This window comes from Lagopus muta, chromosome 19 (genome assembly GCF_023343835.1).
Source record: "Lagopus muta isolate bLagMut1 chromosome 19, bLagMut1 primary, whole genome shotgun sequence".
NCBI lineage: Eukaryota > Metazoa > Chordata > Aves > Galliformes > Phasianidae > Lagopus > Lagopus muta.
Window position 1 is genome coordinate 9,588,750 of NC_064451.1, and position 19,048 is coordinate 9,607,797.

Genomic DNA, 19,048 nt, shown 5'->3' on the forward strand with positions numbered 1-19,048 from the left:
TGTTTCATTTTAATGCTTTCGAAATCCAGGACAGCAGTTGGCAGCCATTACTGCCTGGGATACCTCTGCTACCAATCTTTCAGCTCATATAACTCTAGTAACCCCTTTTGGTGGGTAATGCCTTCCTTCCATTCTTTTCTGTGAAGCTTTTATTTGTAACACGATCGTGATAGCTCAGCATGCCTTTGGTTCACTTTGGCACTTGCTTACTTTTTCAGATTTTTCACTGATTTCTGTATGAAGCTCGTTTTGTATGTACATGTAGTTTTAAAAAAACAGCAAACCTTAGGTGTGTTTGTGTAATAATTTAAAACCAAAGTTTGGCCTGTTAGTTCTGCACACTCGTCTTGTTTTTCCTAGATGGAATCAAGCAATGGCTGGTGTCATGCTACCATACTTAGCAGCCTTGATTCCACATGGGCATTTTTCCTTTCTCAGTGCCAAACAGGGGAAATGAGGCTACACGAAAAGGCTGATGAAGAGCCATGAAACAGTCCAACACCTGGTGTTGAATCTTTGCATCTGTGTTTCGGACAACTGCTTGAGTCACTTTTCTCTGCTTCTTAGGAGAAAAATTGCTCAACAAATTACAGTTTTAAGCCACAGGAATCTTGTCCTTTTCTGTTGGTCACAGACTTCTTAATGTTCTCCACTAACTTTCTAAGAGTCATTTTGTGATTGGAACACACAATCTGACAAATGCAGAATCTGTTTTTCAAGAGATCTATTTGTTTGGTTTTGGGTACTTTTCAATTTTTCCCCCATTTGTTTAGACCAGAGTCAGACTGTTGTGAGGATACGTGGTTTTTCTAGGTTGTGGGCATGTATGACTGCTAGTTATACTTGAGGTATCTTTTGAGATCCCTTTCAGTTACATGGATGAAATAGTCTTGTTAACAAACCCAGTGCAGATGACTTATTCCCACCTCCAATTGCAGCTGCTAAACAGCTCTTCTGTGGCTGCTGGGGTAAATCTGCTGCTACTACTTGGTTTTATTTTGTATTTTCATGTCAGAAGGTTGGGCCATTTGAAGTTACTGAAATCGGTGCTGATCTTTGGTGTAGAAATTTTTGTGGGCAAGCAGGATGTATCGTACCTTGTATCTCTAAGGTGTTCTGTAAAAGATTGCTTTTCCACGCATCAGTACTTGAGTTTTGAAGGCTAGCTCCTTCTCAAATTCTAGTGAGGCTCTGCATTTTATAAGTTTGTTAGCATGCATGTTACCAATTGAAAACATTGCAGTTCTGTATTTTCATTGTATTGTCTCTTTTTTTTTTTTCCTTCTTAAACAAGGAAAAGCTTTCTAATGTTGATATTTCAAAATACTTTCTTAGCAACTCGTAGCAGAAGTAGGTCAAATATTCTCATGGATCAGCATGGGGATCATGAAGCGTCCTCCCAGGAAACCATCCCAGAAGTTCAGCCGGAAGAAGTGCTGGTGATTTCTTTGGGAGCCGGACCACAGATTACTCCAGGAATGATGTCAGAAAATGAGGTATGCAACACCATCAAAGCTCAGATATTTTGAAAAATGTGGCCTCTGTGTTCTGTAGTAGCAGGACAATGAACCTGTGGCATTTGAGTTTGGGCAACAAATCCAGGACAGGAATTAAAGTACTCACTTTGTTTTGTTTGTTTGCCTTACTGAGCTTGGGTATTTTAGCTGTTAATCCTCCCTGTGTTTAGAAGTTGTTTTCCGACAACTTCATACATCTGCAAGGTCTGAAAGTCAGTATATTAACACAGGAAAAATGCAGCTGGCAGATTTATCGAGAGGCTTTGTTGTCTAACATGCTCAAGAGCAAACCAGGCCTGCATAAATTAATTCCATTACCTCCCCATGTCCTTTGCTTCGAGTGGCATAGGTGAATGACAGCACTGGAATGCTGATCCCAAAGTTTTTGGCAACTCAGACTTGCGTCATACCTGATAGGTTGGATTATTTCCTCTTGCAGCCTTGTGTAACCATGAGTTTACATGTTCGGCTGGACAGCCGGGGTGAGGAGGGAGCTACTGGTTCTGCTGTTAGCAGGATTTGCCTTGTGTTCACATATTGGTTACCTGGTGTTTTTTCCAGGCTCTTTGGAGGTAACTTTATTTTTTTCAAGTGGAATGTTAGAAAATTGATTGTACCATTAGCATCTAGGAAAAAAAAGGTGTGCAAAAATGTATGCAATGTTTTGTTTACTGTGTAATTATCAGGAAATAAATAGATTATTTTAAGGAAGTATTGTTTCATTCCCCTACTCCCCAGGTCCTAAATATGCAGCTTGCAGATGGTGGACAAGGAGATGTCCCTGTTGATGAAAACAAACTCCATGGTAAACCTGATAAAACCTTGCGCTTTTCACTCTGCAGTGATAATCTGGAAGGAATATCTGAAGGTGAAGGGTTACTTAAGTCTTGAAGAAGTTTTGTCCCTTTTTTTTTTTTTTTTTAACTATGAAAGGAATTTCTGTTAAACATAGCATGTCATCTCTGCTGTTCAAAGATCATGCTGTGTTACTCTAGGAGCTTTTCTTTTCTGTTAGTCCTTTGGAGAAAAAGGTTAGGAACTGAATTTTGACCAGCAAAGACGTAACTTAGTCTGAGGATTATGGCAAAAAGAAGCGTATTTAAGAGATGGAAGCAGAGGGATTTTGAAGGCTTTTTCACGATCTTTTAATTAACTATTACATATCTCTGAGTCCAGAGTGGTTTCTGGACTCAGAACTGTTCTTCTGTATGAGTCTCAGACAGAACAAAGCAGGGTTTATCTGTGGTATTGAAGAAGTTTGTACAAATTCTGCAGTGGGCATTATTTTGTATAACTTCTGTCACATAGTTTTTACTCTTCTCAAAATAAGCAAACAAGCTAATGAACAATTAAACGTGTTATATTGATGTCTTTACTGACTTTTAGTCAAAGTGGCAATGGTGAGATTCTAGCCCTCTCTGGTAACGTATTTTTAGGTTCTTGTAATCATATGGTCCTCTATGCATGTAAAGTACAGATCACAGTGCAGGTTAAGTATCTAAAAGGTAGACATTAAGAGCAGAGAAACAGTTTATCAGTTTGATATTTTATATTGGGATTACTACTTAATTTCTCTTCATTGTTTGTATTAATCTTAATTGTCTCCTGGATTGTTAATCCTGTATATTTAGGAACTGGTATTCAAATCAGATTTACAATAAAATATTTTTTTCACAGGTCCTTCAAATCGCTCCAACTCAGTGTCATCTTTGGATTTGGAAGGGGAGTCTGTATCAGAGCTTGGTGCAGGCCCCTCTGGGAGTAATGGTGTTGAAGCTCTGCAGCTGCTGGAGCACGAACAAGGCAGGTGCAAGTTCCTGTGGTGCTGTGGGTGGGAAAGTTCTGTGGAAAAAGATTGAGAAATTGACTAGTTGGGGATGAAAATAAGTAAATGCTCACCTTGTACAATCAGTTTTATTTGGATTTTTTTGTTGTTGCTGTTTTGTTTTCCTCTAGAAATATTTCTTGTAGTTCATAGGAAAAGAAGAATGTATGGGATTTTGAGACTTAAGTCCTTCATAGGAAAATGCATTTAAAGTTTTGCTTGGTACTTAACTTTCCCTTCAAGGGAATAGGGGGTCTGGATTGGAGTAGTCTTAGAGCATCTGGCTAGCTTATTTTTAGCATGTATTTGTCAGACTCTGGGGTGGGATGCTCAGAGGGGTTTTGGAGTCTCCAGCTCCATTTTCAAAATGTGACTGATATGGCCTCGAGCCAACCTGCAATTAACCGTGTTTTGAGTAGAGGGGTTTGGACTTCAGTTACCCCTTCCAGCCTCAGCAGTTCTGTAAGAAGTTCTTTTTATAGGAACTGCCTGAAGTTTCCTGACAGCGTGTTAGTTTTATCTATTTGTTTGTTAGTTTATGCCACCAAATGTAGTCCAAGATTTTTCTTAGCTTCAAATACACTTCAGTGCTTTTAGGCACCATTCTCTTGTATAAGAGTACTTCACAAGTGTTACTTTTAAATGCTGTCTTATCTGATGGAATCAGTTGGTGTTAGCTTTTTTTTTTTTCCTTTAATGTTCTCCTATAAACTTCCAATTAGAAGTAGTTGAAGGGGCCTTTCAGAAAACTCAGTACTTCTTATTTTCATATAGCCACAACTCAGGATAATCTTGATGACAAGCTCCGTAAATTTGAAATCCGTGATATGATGGGGTTGACTGATGACAGAGATATATCAGAAACTGTGAGTGAAACTTGGAGTACAGATGTCTTGGGTAGTGACTTTGATCCAAATATTGACGAAGATCGTTTACAAGAAATTGCAGGTAACTCATTTCTGCACCTGATATGTTAAAATGTTCCATGCTTGTCGTAAAATGGTCAAGTTGCAAAGCTCTTCTCATCTCTTTCTGAATAAGTGTTTGCATTCATTAAAGAAAGACTTTTCTATAGGAAGACTTTGCACATGACCTGTATAGCATCTGGTCACTCATTTCTGTATTTACAATATTCTTTCTGTAGTACCTTAAGGACACTTGAACTGTCTTATTTTTCTCTTGCATTAGATCTGTCTTCAGGAAGCATATATGCCACTGTGCATTTCTGCTTTACTCTTGCAGGTGCAGCTGCAGAGAACATGCTAGGCAGCTTGCTGTGTTTACCAGGTTCAGGATCCGTGTTGCTTGATCCTTGCACAGGTTCAACCATCTCAGAAACCACAAGTGAGGCTTGGAGTGTGGAAGTATTACCAAGCGATTCAGGTCAGAATTGTGTAATTTGTGCTTATTTCTTTAGAATCATAGAATCACTAACGTTGGAAAAGACCTAAAAGATCACCCAGTCCAACCGTTCACCTATTCCCAATAGCTCCTACTAAACTATGTCCCTCAACAAAGTAGTGGGAAGTAGTAGTGGGAACATTCAACAGCATTGCCTTAATGTTTGTGAATACTTTTAGTATTAGATGGATGAAGTATTCCTAGGCAGAGAGACTCTTACTTATGAAGTTCTTAAGTTCTAAAAAAAGAGAGAAAAGGGTTTGCAAAGCAAAATTCTATTTGCTTCCTTTTCCAGTGATGCTAAGTAGTGCTTTCTTTGATCACAATTCATTTTAGTTACGTTGTATACCGCTGTCTGGGTAATACAACGCTTAAGTAAAAACTTGCCAAGTGCTTATGCTGCTTGGGCATTGCTATCTTGCTGAATTGGTTCAGTTAGCTTAAAACCTAGCATGCTAAATCAAGCCCCCCACTCTTCCTTCTGTGGGTGAATTTCAAGGGAGCCCGGCATTGAGTAGTGATACTTTTTTCTCTCTTCTCTCTGTTGTCTCCATTTGTAGAAGCCCCAGATCTGAAACAGGAGGAAAGGCTGCAAGAACTGGAAAGCTGTTCTGGGCTGGGTAGCACATCAGATGACACAGATGTAAGGGAGGTCAGTTCTCGACCCAGTACACCAGGCCTCAGTGTTGTATCAGGTGGGTTTAATTGTCTCTGAACACACATCTCTATATTAGAACACAACCAGCATCTACTTTGCTGCCATTGCTTTAATTGAATGAGAAAAATGAGTTATAACTCCATCTACTCATTCATGAATTATCAAAGCAGTAGTTCTTACGAAAGAAATAATTTAAAAAAAAAAGTGTATCAAATAATCTGTGTTACAGTAGCAATGGTTAGCAGCAGAGTGTTGATTTGGCCTTTGTTTATTACAATGGCTTTAAGTACGTTTATCTATATATATATATACATACACATACTTCAGCTCCCAGTTTTCCACAAAGTTGATCAGAGTGAAGCACCTTTCTAATGCCAATTTTCAGTGTATTCAAAGCTATTGAATTAAAACTATTGAAGACATAAAGCAGAAATAATTAAGGCTTATGCTGGGAACACAGAAATTTAGAATGTCTCTAAGTACTACTGTAAGTTAGGACTTGATTATTACTGTGCTCACCAAACATTTTAAGAGCTTCAGGATTTTGCCTCCTTTTGTATGAAAGAGTATTAAAGGTGTTTTTTTTGTTTTCTTTTTTTTTGTTGTTACGTGGAAGGTATTAGTGCAACATCTGAAGATATTCCTAACAAGATTGAGGATCTCAGGTCTGAATGTAGCTCTGACTTTGGGGGAAAAGATTCTGTGACAAGTCCTGATATGGATGAAACAGCCCATGGTAAGTAAGATACCTGTAAGTGGGTTCTCACAACATTAGTTAAAATTACAAGTTTAAAATCCTTAAATTTGAGTTCTTATAGGAGTGCAGTAGAAGCTCTGAAAATGAAAGAAAAATTCCTCAATTTTTCCTGTTTCAAAGCTTTGCTGACCATGAAGCTTAACGTTTTCCTGATTTGTTAGCACCATTTCTTTGACAGAGAGGCCAGTATTGTGTACAACTAGAGACTGATCTTTCAATTTAAGATCACCTTTTGCTAATTCTGTTTATTTACACTGACTGTAATCCCTCTTGCTCATTGGGATTGGTCTGTTTTTCCAGTGTTCCTTATGTGTAGGCAGTTCTTTGCACAGTGCTAACTTTTGTTTGCCTGTATTTCAGGAGCCAGTCAGTTGACATCTCCTCCTTCTCAGACAGATTCTTTGCTTGCATTGTTTGACCCTTTGTCATCGAATGAGGGTAAGCTGGAAAGAAAAGGCCAAAAATTGGCAGTCAGTACTTCTGTGCTAGTATCAACTTATTTCAGTGAATGTTAAAAATGTTGTGGCTTCCTTTATGTTTATTACCTCAGGTGTGTCAGCTGTTGTACGGCCTAAAGTACATTATGCAAGACCGTCTCACCCACCACCAGACCCACCAATTTTGGAAGGAGCTGTGGGAGGTAATGAGGCTCGATTACCAAACTTTGGGTCTCATGCTTTAATTCCAACTGATTTAGAAGCGTTCAAGCAGAGGCACTCTTATCCGGAAAGGCTGGTCCGCAGCAGGAGTTCGGATATAGTGTCATCAGTTCGGAGACCTATGAGTGATCCTGGGTGGAACAGACGTCCTGGTAATGAGGAGAGGGAGCTTCCAGCCCCAGGGGCGGCTGTTCTGATGGCTACATCCCAGTCATCGTCGTCATCTCCCAGTAAGGACTCCTCTAGAGGAGAGGTGAGGCTCCTATCTATCACTTGCTGGTTTTTTTTTCCCTAGTGTGCCAAATATAATTATTTTTCTCATGCCAGAGAAAAATGGTGTTAAATGTGTTTAACCAAGGAATTATGATACACTTTTTTTAAAATAGTCCTTTACAAGTGAAATCTGCAGGTGTTCAGAGTGACTTAAATATGCCTGGTTCCTCTTAAATGTACTGGAAAAGCTCCATGTGACTTAATGGGATTTGAGAAATAGTTTGGTTGTATTGTTAAAATTTAAAATGCTGTAGATCCTAATTTTAAAAAATATCTAAATTTCTTCACAGTTTTGGCTTTTCATACTTAATCTTACCTTTTCTGGAGGGATGTTTCTAACTTGGTCTGCTCTGGCTTTCCGTGCTCTGCTGTAGTTCTGTTTTTGTTTTTTTTGTTGTTGGTTTTTTTTCAGTTGATAGAGTAGAACCTGTAGATGTCAAGAGGAAATTCTGTCCTTACATGTGATATGTGATATTGAAATATAAATTCCATTCTTCCACAGATGGATGAGCGAAAAGACAGCGATGATGAGAAGTCTGACAGAAACAAACCGTGGTGGAGAAAACGCTTTGTGTCTGCCATGCCCAAAGGTAGGATCTTGTCTGTCTTGTTTGGGTACCTTAGGGCATGCTGCCTTTTTGTATCTTCACTGGAAAATGTTTACCGTTTCACTTTGAGCAGCTTATCAGACTGACATCGGGTAACATACAGTTACCATGTATTTTTCAGCTCCAATTCCATTTAGAAAGAAAGAAAAGCAGGAAAAAGACAAAGATGATATGGTACCTGACAGATACTCAACACTACAAGGTATGTGAATAATGTTATCATAGTAATTTTCTCTTGTAACATGCCCTGTAGATTTCCAGAGTGCCCATTAGGTGTGTATTTACAGACAGGTATGGGCTATTGTATTTAATATTCACCACTAGCTTTCTGAATAAGAAAGTGAATGATGATTGTTGCCTTGAAGACTGCTTTTAAATTGTCATACTTCAGTCAATATCAGTTGTACTGGAATCTTGACTCAGGTCTCCACTTATTTATTTTTTAGAATGTTCATTAAAAAGCTTATGTTCTTATCACAGCTGAGCTGTAAGGACAGCAGACACATTCCTATGGTAATTCCTTAAGTGCTAAATTAAATTTGATTTGGACCTGGGTGTTTAGTTTTCTGTTTCCATAGTCATTTCTGGAGGCTTTCAAGTATACAAGAATCACTGGTGCATATGATATAAATATGCTAACAATCTGATTTTATTTGCTCACTTTCATAGTGCTTTTTTTTTTCCTCCTGCTTTTGCTTTGGACTTTATATTTGAACTGTAGTTACGCGGAACGCAAGTAGCTGTTTGTAATGGCTAGAATCTGAATGCATGGGTGTAAATTTTTTTGCATCTTGCTTTCCGTTGGCATAACCCATGGTTTACTCCTTTTGTTTATAATGACTTTCCAGATGATCCGAGCCCGAGGCTCAGCGCTCAGGCTCAAGCTGCAGAAGATATTCTGGACAAATACAGGAATGCAATTAAGCGAACCAGTCCTAGTGAAGGAGCTTTAGTAAACTATGACAGTGGAGGTGAGAACCTGATGTCTGTAGTCCTTACCAACATAGTTTCTCCCTCTTAAAGATAAAAAAAAACACTTCAGTGTTCTAGACAAACATAGTGCTAACAGTGTAATAGTGTGAGCTCTAAAACAGAAATGTTTTCTCATACAACCTGTGGTGTAGTTCCTCTGAAACTGGGAATGAAATCCACGTTCCTGAAAGGGGTCATCTGTGTTGCCACTGAGGTGGTGATTTGTTACATCTCTTACCAGTTTGCTTTTTTTAAAATGGAAACTGAAGAAGTGTATTTGCTCACAGTTTGCCTTAAACTGATGCAGTTTCTTCTTAGGGACTTGCAGATGGCGTATTTTAATATGACCTTTCAACTTAGATTGTCTTACTTACTGTCTCTATATTTCCTCTCACACTAACAAGAACGAAACAGAAGATATTAGTCGAGGTTCTTCTGACTCCACAAGTGTCACTTTTCCTTTCCATAGAGACTGCAGGGGATGGTGAGAGTGTCCACGACTCTCCACGTGATGAGGCTTTGCAAAACATGTCTGCAGATGATCTCCCAGACTCTGCAAGTCAAGTAGCTCAGCCACAAAGTTCTGCTTTCTCCTATAGGTAAATACACTTTCAAATTTAGTCTTACCCACAAAAAGAAGATTTGAAAGCTGAAGCCATGTGATCAGTTCCCCACAAAAAATATTAATGTGAATAATGATGTCCTCCTTAATTGTAAACTGCTACATGTTTTTGGTTTTAAGCATCTCAAACTGTTGTTTCTCCAGTGAGGTGGGAGGGGGATAGGAGAACAATGTTTAGGAAAATTCCTGTGAAACTGGTCTAGATGGTGTATCTAAAGAAGGGATCCTCTTCCATCTTGACAACACTGGTATGCTCAAGTTATGTTACATAATGTTTGGTCAGTATTTTAAAAAGAAAAAAAATGTGGATTGCTTTATGAAGCAGCAGTCTTCACAGCAGCCTTGTTAAGGAAATGGTTTTTTTTCTTTAAGGGATGCAAAGAAGAAATTGAGGTTGGCTCTCTGTTCAGCAGATTCTGTTGCTTTTCCAATGTTGACACATTCAACGAGGAATGGTTTACCAGATCACACAGATCCTGAAGGTAAGTTTTCTTTATACATGCAGAAGTTTTGTATTGTATGCATCTTCTCTTTTCTGTTGCCTACTAAATCTGGTTCCCACAATAACGTGCTGTTGGGAAGTACCTACAGTAGCAAGATATTGGCTTGAAGACTTGCTGAGTCTTCCGTTTGACTTAATTTGTATGACTTGTTTGCATTCCTCCACTATAGGTTTATTTGCAGACAGGTGAATCTATCTCCTTATATTCCTCTTTACATTTCAGAGTAGTTCTCAATACTAGATAAGGTAATGACAGAAAAACGTATTCCTTGATATCTGGAAGATTCAGAGACTTAATAAATGCTTCTATGCAGATGTTTTTGTTTAAGCTGTTGCGTGTGTGTTTCCCATGTTGAAGAACATTTTTCTGTTTTGATTGTGCCTATGTTTCGTTTCCTTAATAATTTTCCCTTATTCTGTGTTAGATAATGAAATTGTGTGCTTCTTGAAAGTTCAGCTAGCTGAAGCTATTAACCTTCAAGACAAGAACTTGATGGCCCAGCTGCAGGAAACAATGCGATGTGTGAGCCGCTTTGATAACAGGACCTGTCGGAAGCTGCTAGCCTCTATTGCAGAGGACTACAGGTAGTTTATTCTGTATCTTATTAATGGGTTTCCAAATGCATACATTTGTTCACTAGCAGATTAGAAAGATCCTTTATTTAAACTGTACCTTACCAAATAAGTTTATTACAGTTCTACTTTTCCACAAAACAATGAGGTTGCGTCCTCTTTCTGGGAATGACTTGTACTAAATAGTAATAAATTGAATTAAATCAGCTTGTGGCTGATATCCAGCTCCACACCCAAAGAGATGCAGTTCAGAATTTGGCTTTAGTTGTGCATTCTGCAGTGCTGCAAGGGCAGTGAAGTCTGTGTAGGACTGAACTTCCTAATTCAGGTGTTATCTTTGTTTTAAAAGCAACAGGTTGCGGACTCTTCTTGCGTTACAGCTTTGCAGTTTATAAAGCTATTATTTTCTTTCTTTTCTGTGAATCTAACGTAGAACATTTCTTTCAGGAAAAGAGCTCCATATATTGCTTATTTAACTCGATGTCGCCAGGGCCTGCAGACAACACAGGCACACTTGGAAAGGCTATTGCAAAGAGTTCTGCGAGACAAAGAGGTGGCCAACAGATACTTCACTACAGTGTGTGTGAGGTTACTGCTAGAGAGCAAAGAAAAGAAAATCAGGGAGTTTATTCAAGGTAAGATTAATGCAGACCGTGGATTATTTTTGTTTCTGCACTCCTTATGTACTAACGTGGGTGCCAAAGATACGGAAACGTCACAGCATAAAGAATATTGGCACAGAAAGACAACTCTCAAAACAAGGTTTCTTGAAATAATTTCTGTGTTACGTATGCACAAAGTAAAGATGAAGTAAAGATATAAGAAATTTGGAGTCAGTTCTTGCTCTTGGAGCATACAGTGTTAATACAGCATACAGTGTTAATACAGCATACAGTATTAAATGTGTCTATATAGGCTGGTCTTTAGCAAGAATTTGTATCTACTGACATTAAAGTTCTACTAGTAAGGTTCAGTGACCAAGGAAGAGGAGTTAAGCCCTTTCATTGGACTAAAGGGAGGCATCTATTTCTGGATGATCTAAAAGAGAAATTGGCAGCTGTGGCATTTAGGCTGCTGGCAGATGTTGAGTGGCAGTTGTCTTCTGGTACAGAATGCTATAAATACAATGCTGATGAGTTGCCAGTGATTTGGTCATGCTGCATTAACTTGGCTGTGCCACTTGTTCTGTACTTTGTAGATAAACATTAACGTTGCAACTATACTTATTTAATAAAGGTAGGGCTAAAAAATGAGTTTTCTTGATTCTTTTTTTTTTTTTTTCTCTGGCATCTGACAGCCTTGCATGCACTCATTCCTACCAGCAACTGTTGTAGTGATTATTCTGGGTGTTATCTCTGTGGGTGGCAAGAACTGGTACTGTAGAGGAAGTGATTAACATAGTATCAAGTAGGGTATTGTGAGGGTATGCTTAACTGACCGTGTTCTACATTCTTCTCCTTTAATTCCTGTATTCAAATGCTCTCGCTTGAATTTCCCTGACCAGGCTGTGGGCAGCACAGAGCCCCGCTGGTGCCAGGCGAGAAGTACAACGTGGATTCTCAGCTCTTCTTTCCAGGAAAGCTTATTGGAAATATTTTTTTTTTAACCTTAACTGAATATGTTTTCTTTTTACATTTTAATCAGATTTCCAGAAACTTACGGCAGCAGATGACAAAACAGCCCAAGTTGAAGATTTTCTTCAGTTCTTATATGGAGCAATGGCTCAGGATGCCATATGGCAGAATGCCAGCGAAGAACAGCTTCAGGATGCACAGTTAGCTATAGAGCGCAGCGTGATGAATCGTATTTTCAAACTTGCATTCTACCCTAATCAGGATGGAGATATTTTACGTGACCAGTAAGTCATGGTGGTTTGAAATACCTGGTTTCTCTTTCACTATTGGTGCAGATGGCTGCTTTTTGGTCTTAATGTGACAGACTTGATTCTTTTAAGGCAACCATGCCCTACAAACTTATGTTTCATTTCAGAATGTCTTGTACAAGAACCGAGAAGCACTTTAGCATCATGTGTGAAGGTTTGTGTTTGCAACAGTCCACAAAAGCAGAATAAAGTTAAAAATGTAATGACTTAAGATACAGACCTTCAGTTCTGTGCACATGCTAAGAGAACAAATAAAATCTGTTTCAGGACTCCTTTTTCCTTTTCTGTTTCAGGACAGTACTTTTCATCTAGGGTTTCTTTTGTATTTTATTGAGCATCTTTTTTGAATGGTTTACTGACTTCATAGTTGATTGTTTGGAAATCCTGTGTGTGGTTTATTGACCTGCTGTGCATTGGCTGAGATCGTGGTGATACACATCCCTGAAGATCTCTCCTGTAGTGCACCAAACTAGGTGGGAAACTCCTGGGGACTGCTGGCTGCTGCTTGCTTCTTATTCTTGATTTTATGTTTGTTTTTAGGGTCCTTCATGAGCACATACAGAGGTTATCTAAAGTGGTGACTGCAAACCACAAAGCACTTCAGATTCCTGAGGTAAGAACTTCTTTCCTTCACTCTGTATGTTGGAGTGATGGTGTTTGTGATAGGGAGAGGATTGTTTTGCTTTACATTTTGAAACATTACTTTTGTAGCCATACAGCTGAAATACCCTGCAGGGAAAACACACTGCACCAATACTTTGGGATCATCTGCTGATATTTTAAAATTCTTTTTTTTTCTTCTTTGAATTTTACCACTTCTGTCCTGATGATAAGATTGAAGCAGTAATACTATACTGCAATAAGATGCAAACTTTCAGATAATTTTCTTTGGAATAAAGATTTCAACCCTTTATATTTCTAACATGACTTATATGCTGTGACTGCGGTTTGTAGTTATCAAATTGGTGTTCAGAACTAGGCATCATTAATGGAACCTTGACACATCTATCCATTTGCCTGGTGTTTTCACTTTTCTCAGCGCTAAGAAGGTAATTAAATTAGATTGGTAGACTTAAGAAATGTGTGAGTGGCTGAATGCTTGCAGTCATTCTAGTTCAGTGTTTGAGCTGTGTGACTGAAAATGGCAAACATTCATAAAGCTGCTTATATATGGAAGACAGGCATACAGCTCTACAATGTTTCAAAACAGGGTACTGTAGAAGTCAGGAGAAAGTACAGTCTAACTATGTTAATTGCACGTAGTGTTATTTCCTTGTGATTTTCCATTATAATACAGCAGGAAGCCACCTTTGTTCTGCCTGCAGTGGAGCCATATTGACCCAGAGTTTCTCATTTGTCCGGAGCCTGGCTCCTGCCTCTGGTACCTTGGATCCTCTGGTGCTCAGTAGCAGCACAGATAACTGAGGCCTGCTGTTGGGTTTCTCTCTCCTAGGTGTATCTCCGGGAGGCACCGTGGCCATCGGCACAGTCTGAAATCCGTACCATAAGTGCTTACAAAACCCCCCGAGACAAAGTGCAGTGCATCCTGCGAATGTGCTCAACCATTATGAACCTGCTTAGCCTGGCAAATGAAGATTCAGTACCTGGGGCAGATGATTTTGTTCCTGTTCTGGTCTTTGTTCTTATAAAGGTGAGTTCTTCTGCAAAGATCACAAACCACAACTAATTCTTTTACCAAGCAAGCAAATTTCAGGAAAAATGATAATGCGTTTGGGTAAGTAGGAGCATGCTAGACTACGAAAGGAGAGCTAATCCAGCAGGCTTAAATAGAAATGTGGTCACAACTAAGATTTTAGAATCCAAGCACACTTTGCAGTTGGAACCAGGGAAATTGAGAGCTGAGCATTGTTTGGAGGGGTGGTGGTGGTTTTCATTGTTGATCTTTGGGGTGGTTGTTTCTTTCTTTCTTTCTTTTTTGAGATGCACCTATCACTTGTTCATGCTTAATGTTGTTCTCTTTGATGACCAACATCCACATTAATACTGACTTGCTTTTTTTTTTTTTTTTTTTTTAAAGTTTGGAGAATGGCATGTGATGTATAAAATGCTAACATAACAGGTTAACGTGCTGAAGTCTGTGATGACTTGATAGGTTCTGCCTGTGATTTCCTTCTTTTCATGGCCTGCCTGTCGTTTTTCTGCATTAGAGAAATGCTCCTTCCATTCCTCCCGAGGGGGGAAGTGAGGGTGCTCAGGATAAACAGTCACTGCCCTGCGCTGTGTTACATGATCATGTGCTGGGTGGTAGTGAGGATCACTGCAGAAATACAACTGTACTTTTATTCTGTATCTTGTAATTCTGAGTTTAGGTTTGGCAACAAACTGTAAGCGTCTTTTTCTTCTTTAACCCTCAGGCAAATCCACCTTGCTTGCTGTCCACTGTTCAGTACATAAGTAGTTTCTATGCCAACTGCTTATCTGGAGAAGAGTCCTACTGGTGGATGCAGTTCACAGCAGCAGTTGAATTCATTAAAACTATTGATGATCGCAAGTAACTCAGCACATACATGGGCAGACTGTTAGCAGAAGAGTCTGTAAGAATGTACAACAGCTGTGACAGCTAAGAAGAGACTTCCATTGTATAATATTGTACAGAATTGAGGCATTTTAAAACACACCTTTACTAATCAAATTAATTTAACAGGTTTTCCTCTTCTCTTTCGGTTGCATTTTTCTCCCCTGCAGATACTGGCACTGAAAAAGGGACCACAGTTTTCAGGTATTTTGGAATCTCAAAACATATAGAAAAGTCTTTGTGGTTTTTCCACCACCCCTCTTCCTGAATTCTTACTCACATGAATAATTCACTTCATTTCTAACGGAACACTGAAACAAGAATAATCAGGGCAACCACTCAGTGTACTTTCTAGCTCAATACACCTTTTATTAATAAAGCACCAGCCACACTGAAAGTTTGTAGTAGGTGACATTAGTTACCAAGTGTATTTCACCTAAATTGAAAATCAGAGAGGACAATGTAAATAGTATATAACTGTATTTAATGCATCGCAGCTATCTGTGGACTCACTGTCCTTTGAGTGAACGAGCAAAAGCCTCTCTGACCTCTAACAGGTTGTTACATACTGTGCTTTGGTAAGTGAAAGGACTTCCTCAAAAAGGCAAAGAGTAAAAAAGGGCAAATGGAACTATTTATTAAAATGTAATTAAGAGTACTGAAATTTCTGAAACTGGAATTTATAATAGACAGGGCTTGTTAGATAGCTGAACACTTTTTGGCTGGGGCATTAGGGCACTATAAGGGTTTGAATATGTAAAGGAGAGAGGGTCTGTAAGTTACAGTAGATAAGCCTAATATAAAAGAGGAGTAATAAAATACCTTACTGTAATATTTTTTTCTGAAATATTGTGTATACTGTACAAACCCCAAACAGAGATCCTTAACAGAACCTCGGGCTGTAATATATATTTTGATTAGTGACATTAAATGCATATACCAGGGGTTTCAGTGAATGTTTTTACTAAATGTTCTTCATGTTGTCTGCTATGCAGCAGTGCAAGTTTTACTGTTCATATAAAATATTTTAAAATGTAACACTGTTCTTTATGAAACATATCATGACATCAGTTCAGGGTGTTTTATAGATTTCCCACCCCACCTTTCCCTTAAACTGACAACGATGAATTCAAACAAGTTTTTATGCACAATACCACGCGGATTTTTCATGAACAGTCTGAGTGATGGCCAGTGGTTGTCACGTGTATACAAGCAATTGCTGTTCTTTTTTAGCTACAATTACACTGAAAAAGGGCAGTGAGCCTTTATCTTTTTCATGTCAGTATTATTCTTTGCTCTTCCTGGAGTGTGGAGAGCACTTCTGACAGAAGGGCACGGTAAGATGTGGTGTCTGTGAGTGGTAAAGGAAAGAAAATCCTTCTCATGTTCTTTGCAAAATACACTTGTTTTGGTTTTGTGAATGTGTGCATCCTGATGATTAAAACCCGAACACAGCTAGTACTCCAGAAAATAATTTGGTTAACTGAAATTAGAACAGAGTATGCAAACTGTCATGTGCTTGGTTTGGCTGTGCTGCTTGTCAAGGCATCATTAAAGAAACTTCTTTACTAGGACTCTTCTAATACGTAATTCGGTGTGGCGCTTTTGCCAAGCTAATCCAAAGTGAGAGTGAGGAATGGGAACTTTTATTTAGAGCCTTTCTGCTCTGAGAGATTCATTCTGTGGAGGAGCAACACTCGATAGAAATGGAATTCCTTTGATTGCCTTCCTGCGGTAACTCAGTGTGGAGCATTGCAATATTCCAGTTATTTAGCCTTGATGGGTTATTGGTGCTGAACACGTAACTTAATATTGCAAGCACAGCCCTGACCAATAACACCCAGAAGCAAAGCACAAATATGTCCTGGAAGGTATGGCGAGATCATCTCTAAAAGCAATATAAACTTATTTATAGTGAAGTCTCCTTAATATTTAATTATGACTTGGGTATCGGATGTTAAGACCAATGTATGAAAGTTCCTTTAGTCCTGCAGTTTGGGTTTTAGTTGAGGAGAATATCTGATCCCTAAATTGGTCTTGTTCTGCACTGTACTCGTTTAAAGGATGGCACAAGGACTGGTGATCGCTGCCCTCTGCCTGCTGGCAGATGGGCTCTGCTCAGCACCACCACGGCTTTCAGATTTGCTCTCCTTTACGGAAGGGGTAAGAACCATTTCCTTTGCCATCTTCATTACACTGTGTAGAAAAATACTTACTTAAAAGAACTGGAGTCATTCTAAAACTTTATTTTAAAAGCAGTGTTTGTTTTGATGTGCCCCAGATTAGCTGAGAGTCTTCATGGCAAAATTGTCCTTTGCTTTTTTTCTTAAACAGCTTTGAAAGTTCCTTAGGTCGCATTGCTAGCCGTAGTTAGAGAATTAGGGTTTCCAAAGAATTAAAAACCTTCCTGTAGTATGACATTAATACTTTCCCTGGTGTCCTGTAACGTTTTATTTTAGAACGATGAATTAAATGTGTAGAAAGTGATGTTGTTAGATTTTGGTGTGCAGTGGTGAATGTGAAAAGACAGCGCATAAAGGACCAAAAGTGACAACTTGCCAAAAGGTGCCGGCCAACCTCGTGCACCCGACTCTGTGAACTTGGTGCTCTCTTCAAATGCCTTCAACAACTGAAGGGCGAATGGGACGTTCTGAGGGAAAAGGCACGGGGTCAGTAGCAGTAGCTTGCATTGGTCGGCTCGAGGGCAGCTTGTTGGTGTGTCCCGAGGAGCTGCCGAGGTAAACGGTGCCACGACTGTCCCTGCTGGTGCTGCTAAGGTGGTGGTTTCATTTTTTGGGGAGGAGGAGTGGAAGAAAAGGGCTGATCCTTTCATCCCTGAGAAATTACTTTTTTTTTACTCTTACGAAATCTCTTTAAGGCTTTTGTAGATCCTCTTTAAGGAGAGTTGGAGTGGGTGTGGCCTCTTTGAGTTCAGAGGTTTTCGTTTTGAAGACCTTATGCTACCAAACGCTGAATGTAACTGCCATAAATTTCAGGAAAAAAAGCCACGATCCTGTTTCCTGTGTTGGGTTTCTGGTGAGCACAGTGTTGGTTTGTATTGCTGGAAAATGTTGATGCTCTTTAAGCCAAATTGGAGCAGAGGTTTGAGAGCTCACGGCTGCTTTCAAACTGCAATGTGTGTGGAGGAAGGCTGGTGGGGCAGAAAAGGAGCAGCAGGAGAGGGCAGACCTGCTTAGCAGCAAAGATTCAAGCAAGTGAAGCATGTGTGTGTGAAATCGAGTGTAACTTATGTGGCCGTGTGCAGCACCGACTGTGCAGCCTCAGGCTGGCAGCAGGACGGAGAGCTGGAGCAGCAGGACGGGGCAGGCAGCTCTGAGCCGGGAACAGCTGGTGCCTTGGTTGAGCCTGTACTACTGGAGAATTAACCTCTGCTGAGTGCGTAGTGTGTGTTCTGTACCTTTTAATTGTGCTTTACCTCTATTTAAAAGCTTTGTACTGCCTCTCCTATTTGAAACTGGTAAAGCCTTTATACATCTAAATGAGCGAGCTTGCACAATCTTGTATACAGGAAACCCATCTTGTCTCTAACGTGATTATTTATGTATTATTCTGTAAAAACTGATTAAAAGGAGAGCAGTTGGCCTGGCTGGAGTCCGTGTTTGTGCGCTGTGCCCGTGGGGCTCCGTGGGGACCGCGGGCAGCGCCCCGCGCTCTGCTGCCGTACCGCTCCACGGAGCTGCGCCGGGAGCTCGGCCTGACGGCCAGAGCGGGAAGAAGACGGCTGTGCGCTGCGGGGCAGCGCTGCTCGGCGGTGGGAGCGTCCCGCGGTCGCCGTTCTCAGTGCGGGCCGGAAACGGCGCCTAAAAGCGCTCTGCCACGCGCGATCACTTTTTCAGCTTTGGAAAAATGGCAGAATTGAATTATTACGCGTTCTCGGGCGGAGGGTTGGGTCCGGAACCGCAGAACCCCGCGCGTGCCTTGGCCCCGGAGCAGCAGGCACAGCACGACCCCACGCGCTCGCCGGCCCGGCCCTCCGCACGGAACGCAGCGCGCGGCGCCCGGGGCCTCGGCGGGCGGAGGCCGCGTTCGGGCGGAGCTGCCCCCTGGCGGCCGCGCGGGGCGGTGCGGCACGGCACGGCTCCACGGGCGGCACGGCGGCGCTGCCCCCGCCCGGCCCGGCGCGGTACCCCAGCGGCGCAGCCCCGGGAGCGGAGCGGGGTCGGCTCTGCCGCCCGGTGCGGCCGCTGCGCGCGGGGCCGCAGTGAATGCGGTCCCTGCAGTGTTATTGACCTTGATTCTCTC

At 40.6% G+C, this 19,048-nt stretch overlaps 1 protein-coding gene across 12 annotated transcripts in view; it reads left to right on the forward strand.

The window, feature by feature from the left end:
* GAPVD1 (GTPase activating protein and VPS9 domains 1) overlaps positions 1-18,383 on the forward strand; it is a 31,117-nt gene extending 12,734 nt beyond the window's left edge. For 9 of the 12 annotated variants that reach the window (XM_048965678.1, XM_048965674.1, XM_048965677.1 and 6 more), the window contains 21 exons: positions 30-110; positions 1,336-1,496; positions 2,256-2,385; positions 3,195-3,320; positions 4,117-4,290; positions 4,585-4,725; positions 5,304-5,438; positions 6,018-6,137; positions 6,519-6,596; positions 6,709-7,070; positions 7,593-7,680; positions 7,820-7,900; positions 8,547-8,669; positions 9,140-9,269; positions 9,665-9,774; positions 10,220-10,379; positions 10,815-11,002; positions 12,012-12,225; positions 12,790-12,862; positions 13,703-13,900; positions 14,625-18,383. In XM_048965678.1, the coding sequence (XP_048821635.1) occupies positions 30-110; positions 1,336-1,496; positions 2,256-2,385; positions 3,195-3,320; positions 4,117-4,290; positions 4,585-4,725; positions 5,304-5,438; positions 6,018-6,137; positions 6,519-6,596; positions 6,709-7,070; positions 7,593-7,680; positions 7,820-7,900; positions 8,547-8,669; positions 9,140-9,269; positions 9,665-9,774; positions 10,220-10,379; positions 10,815-11,002; positions 12,012-12,225; positions 12,790-12,862; positions 13,703-13,900; positions 14,625-14,765 (3,014 nt within the window). In that variant the 3' untranslated portion in view covers positions 14,766-18,383. The remainder of the gene's footprint in view (positions 1-29; positions 111-1,335; positions 1,497-2,255; positions 2,386-3,194; positions 3,321-4,116; positions 4,291-4,584; positions 4,726-5,303; positions 5,439-6,017; positions 6,138-6,518; positions 6,597-6,708; positions 7,071-7,592; positions 7,681-7,819; positions 7,901-8,546; positions 8,670-9,139; positions 9,270-9,664; positions 9,775-10,219; positions 10,380-10,814; positions 11,003-12,011; positions 12,226-12,789; positions 12,863-13,702; positions 13,901-14,624) is intronic. The other 3 variants (XM_048965680.1, XM_048965681.1, XM_048965682.1) reach the window with 3 other exon arrangements.
* The last annotated feature ends 665 nt before the right edge of the window (positions 18,384-19,048 follow it).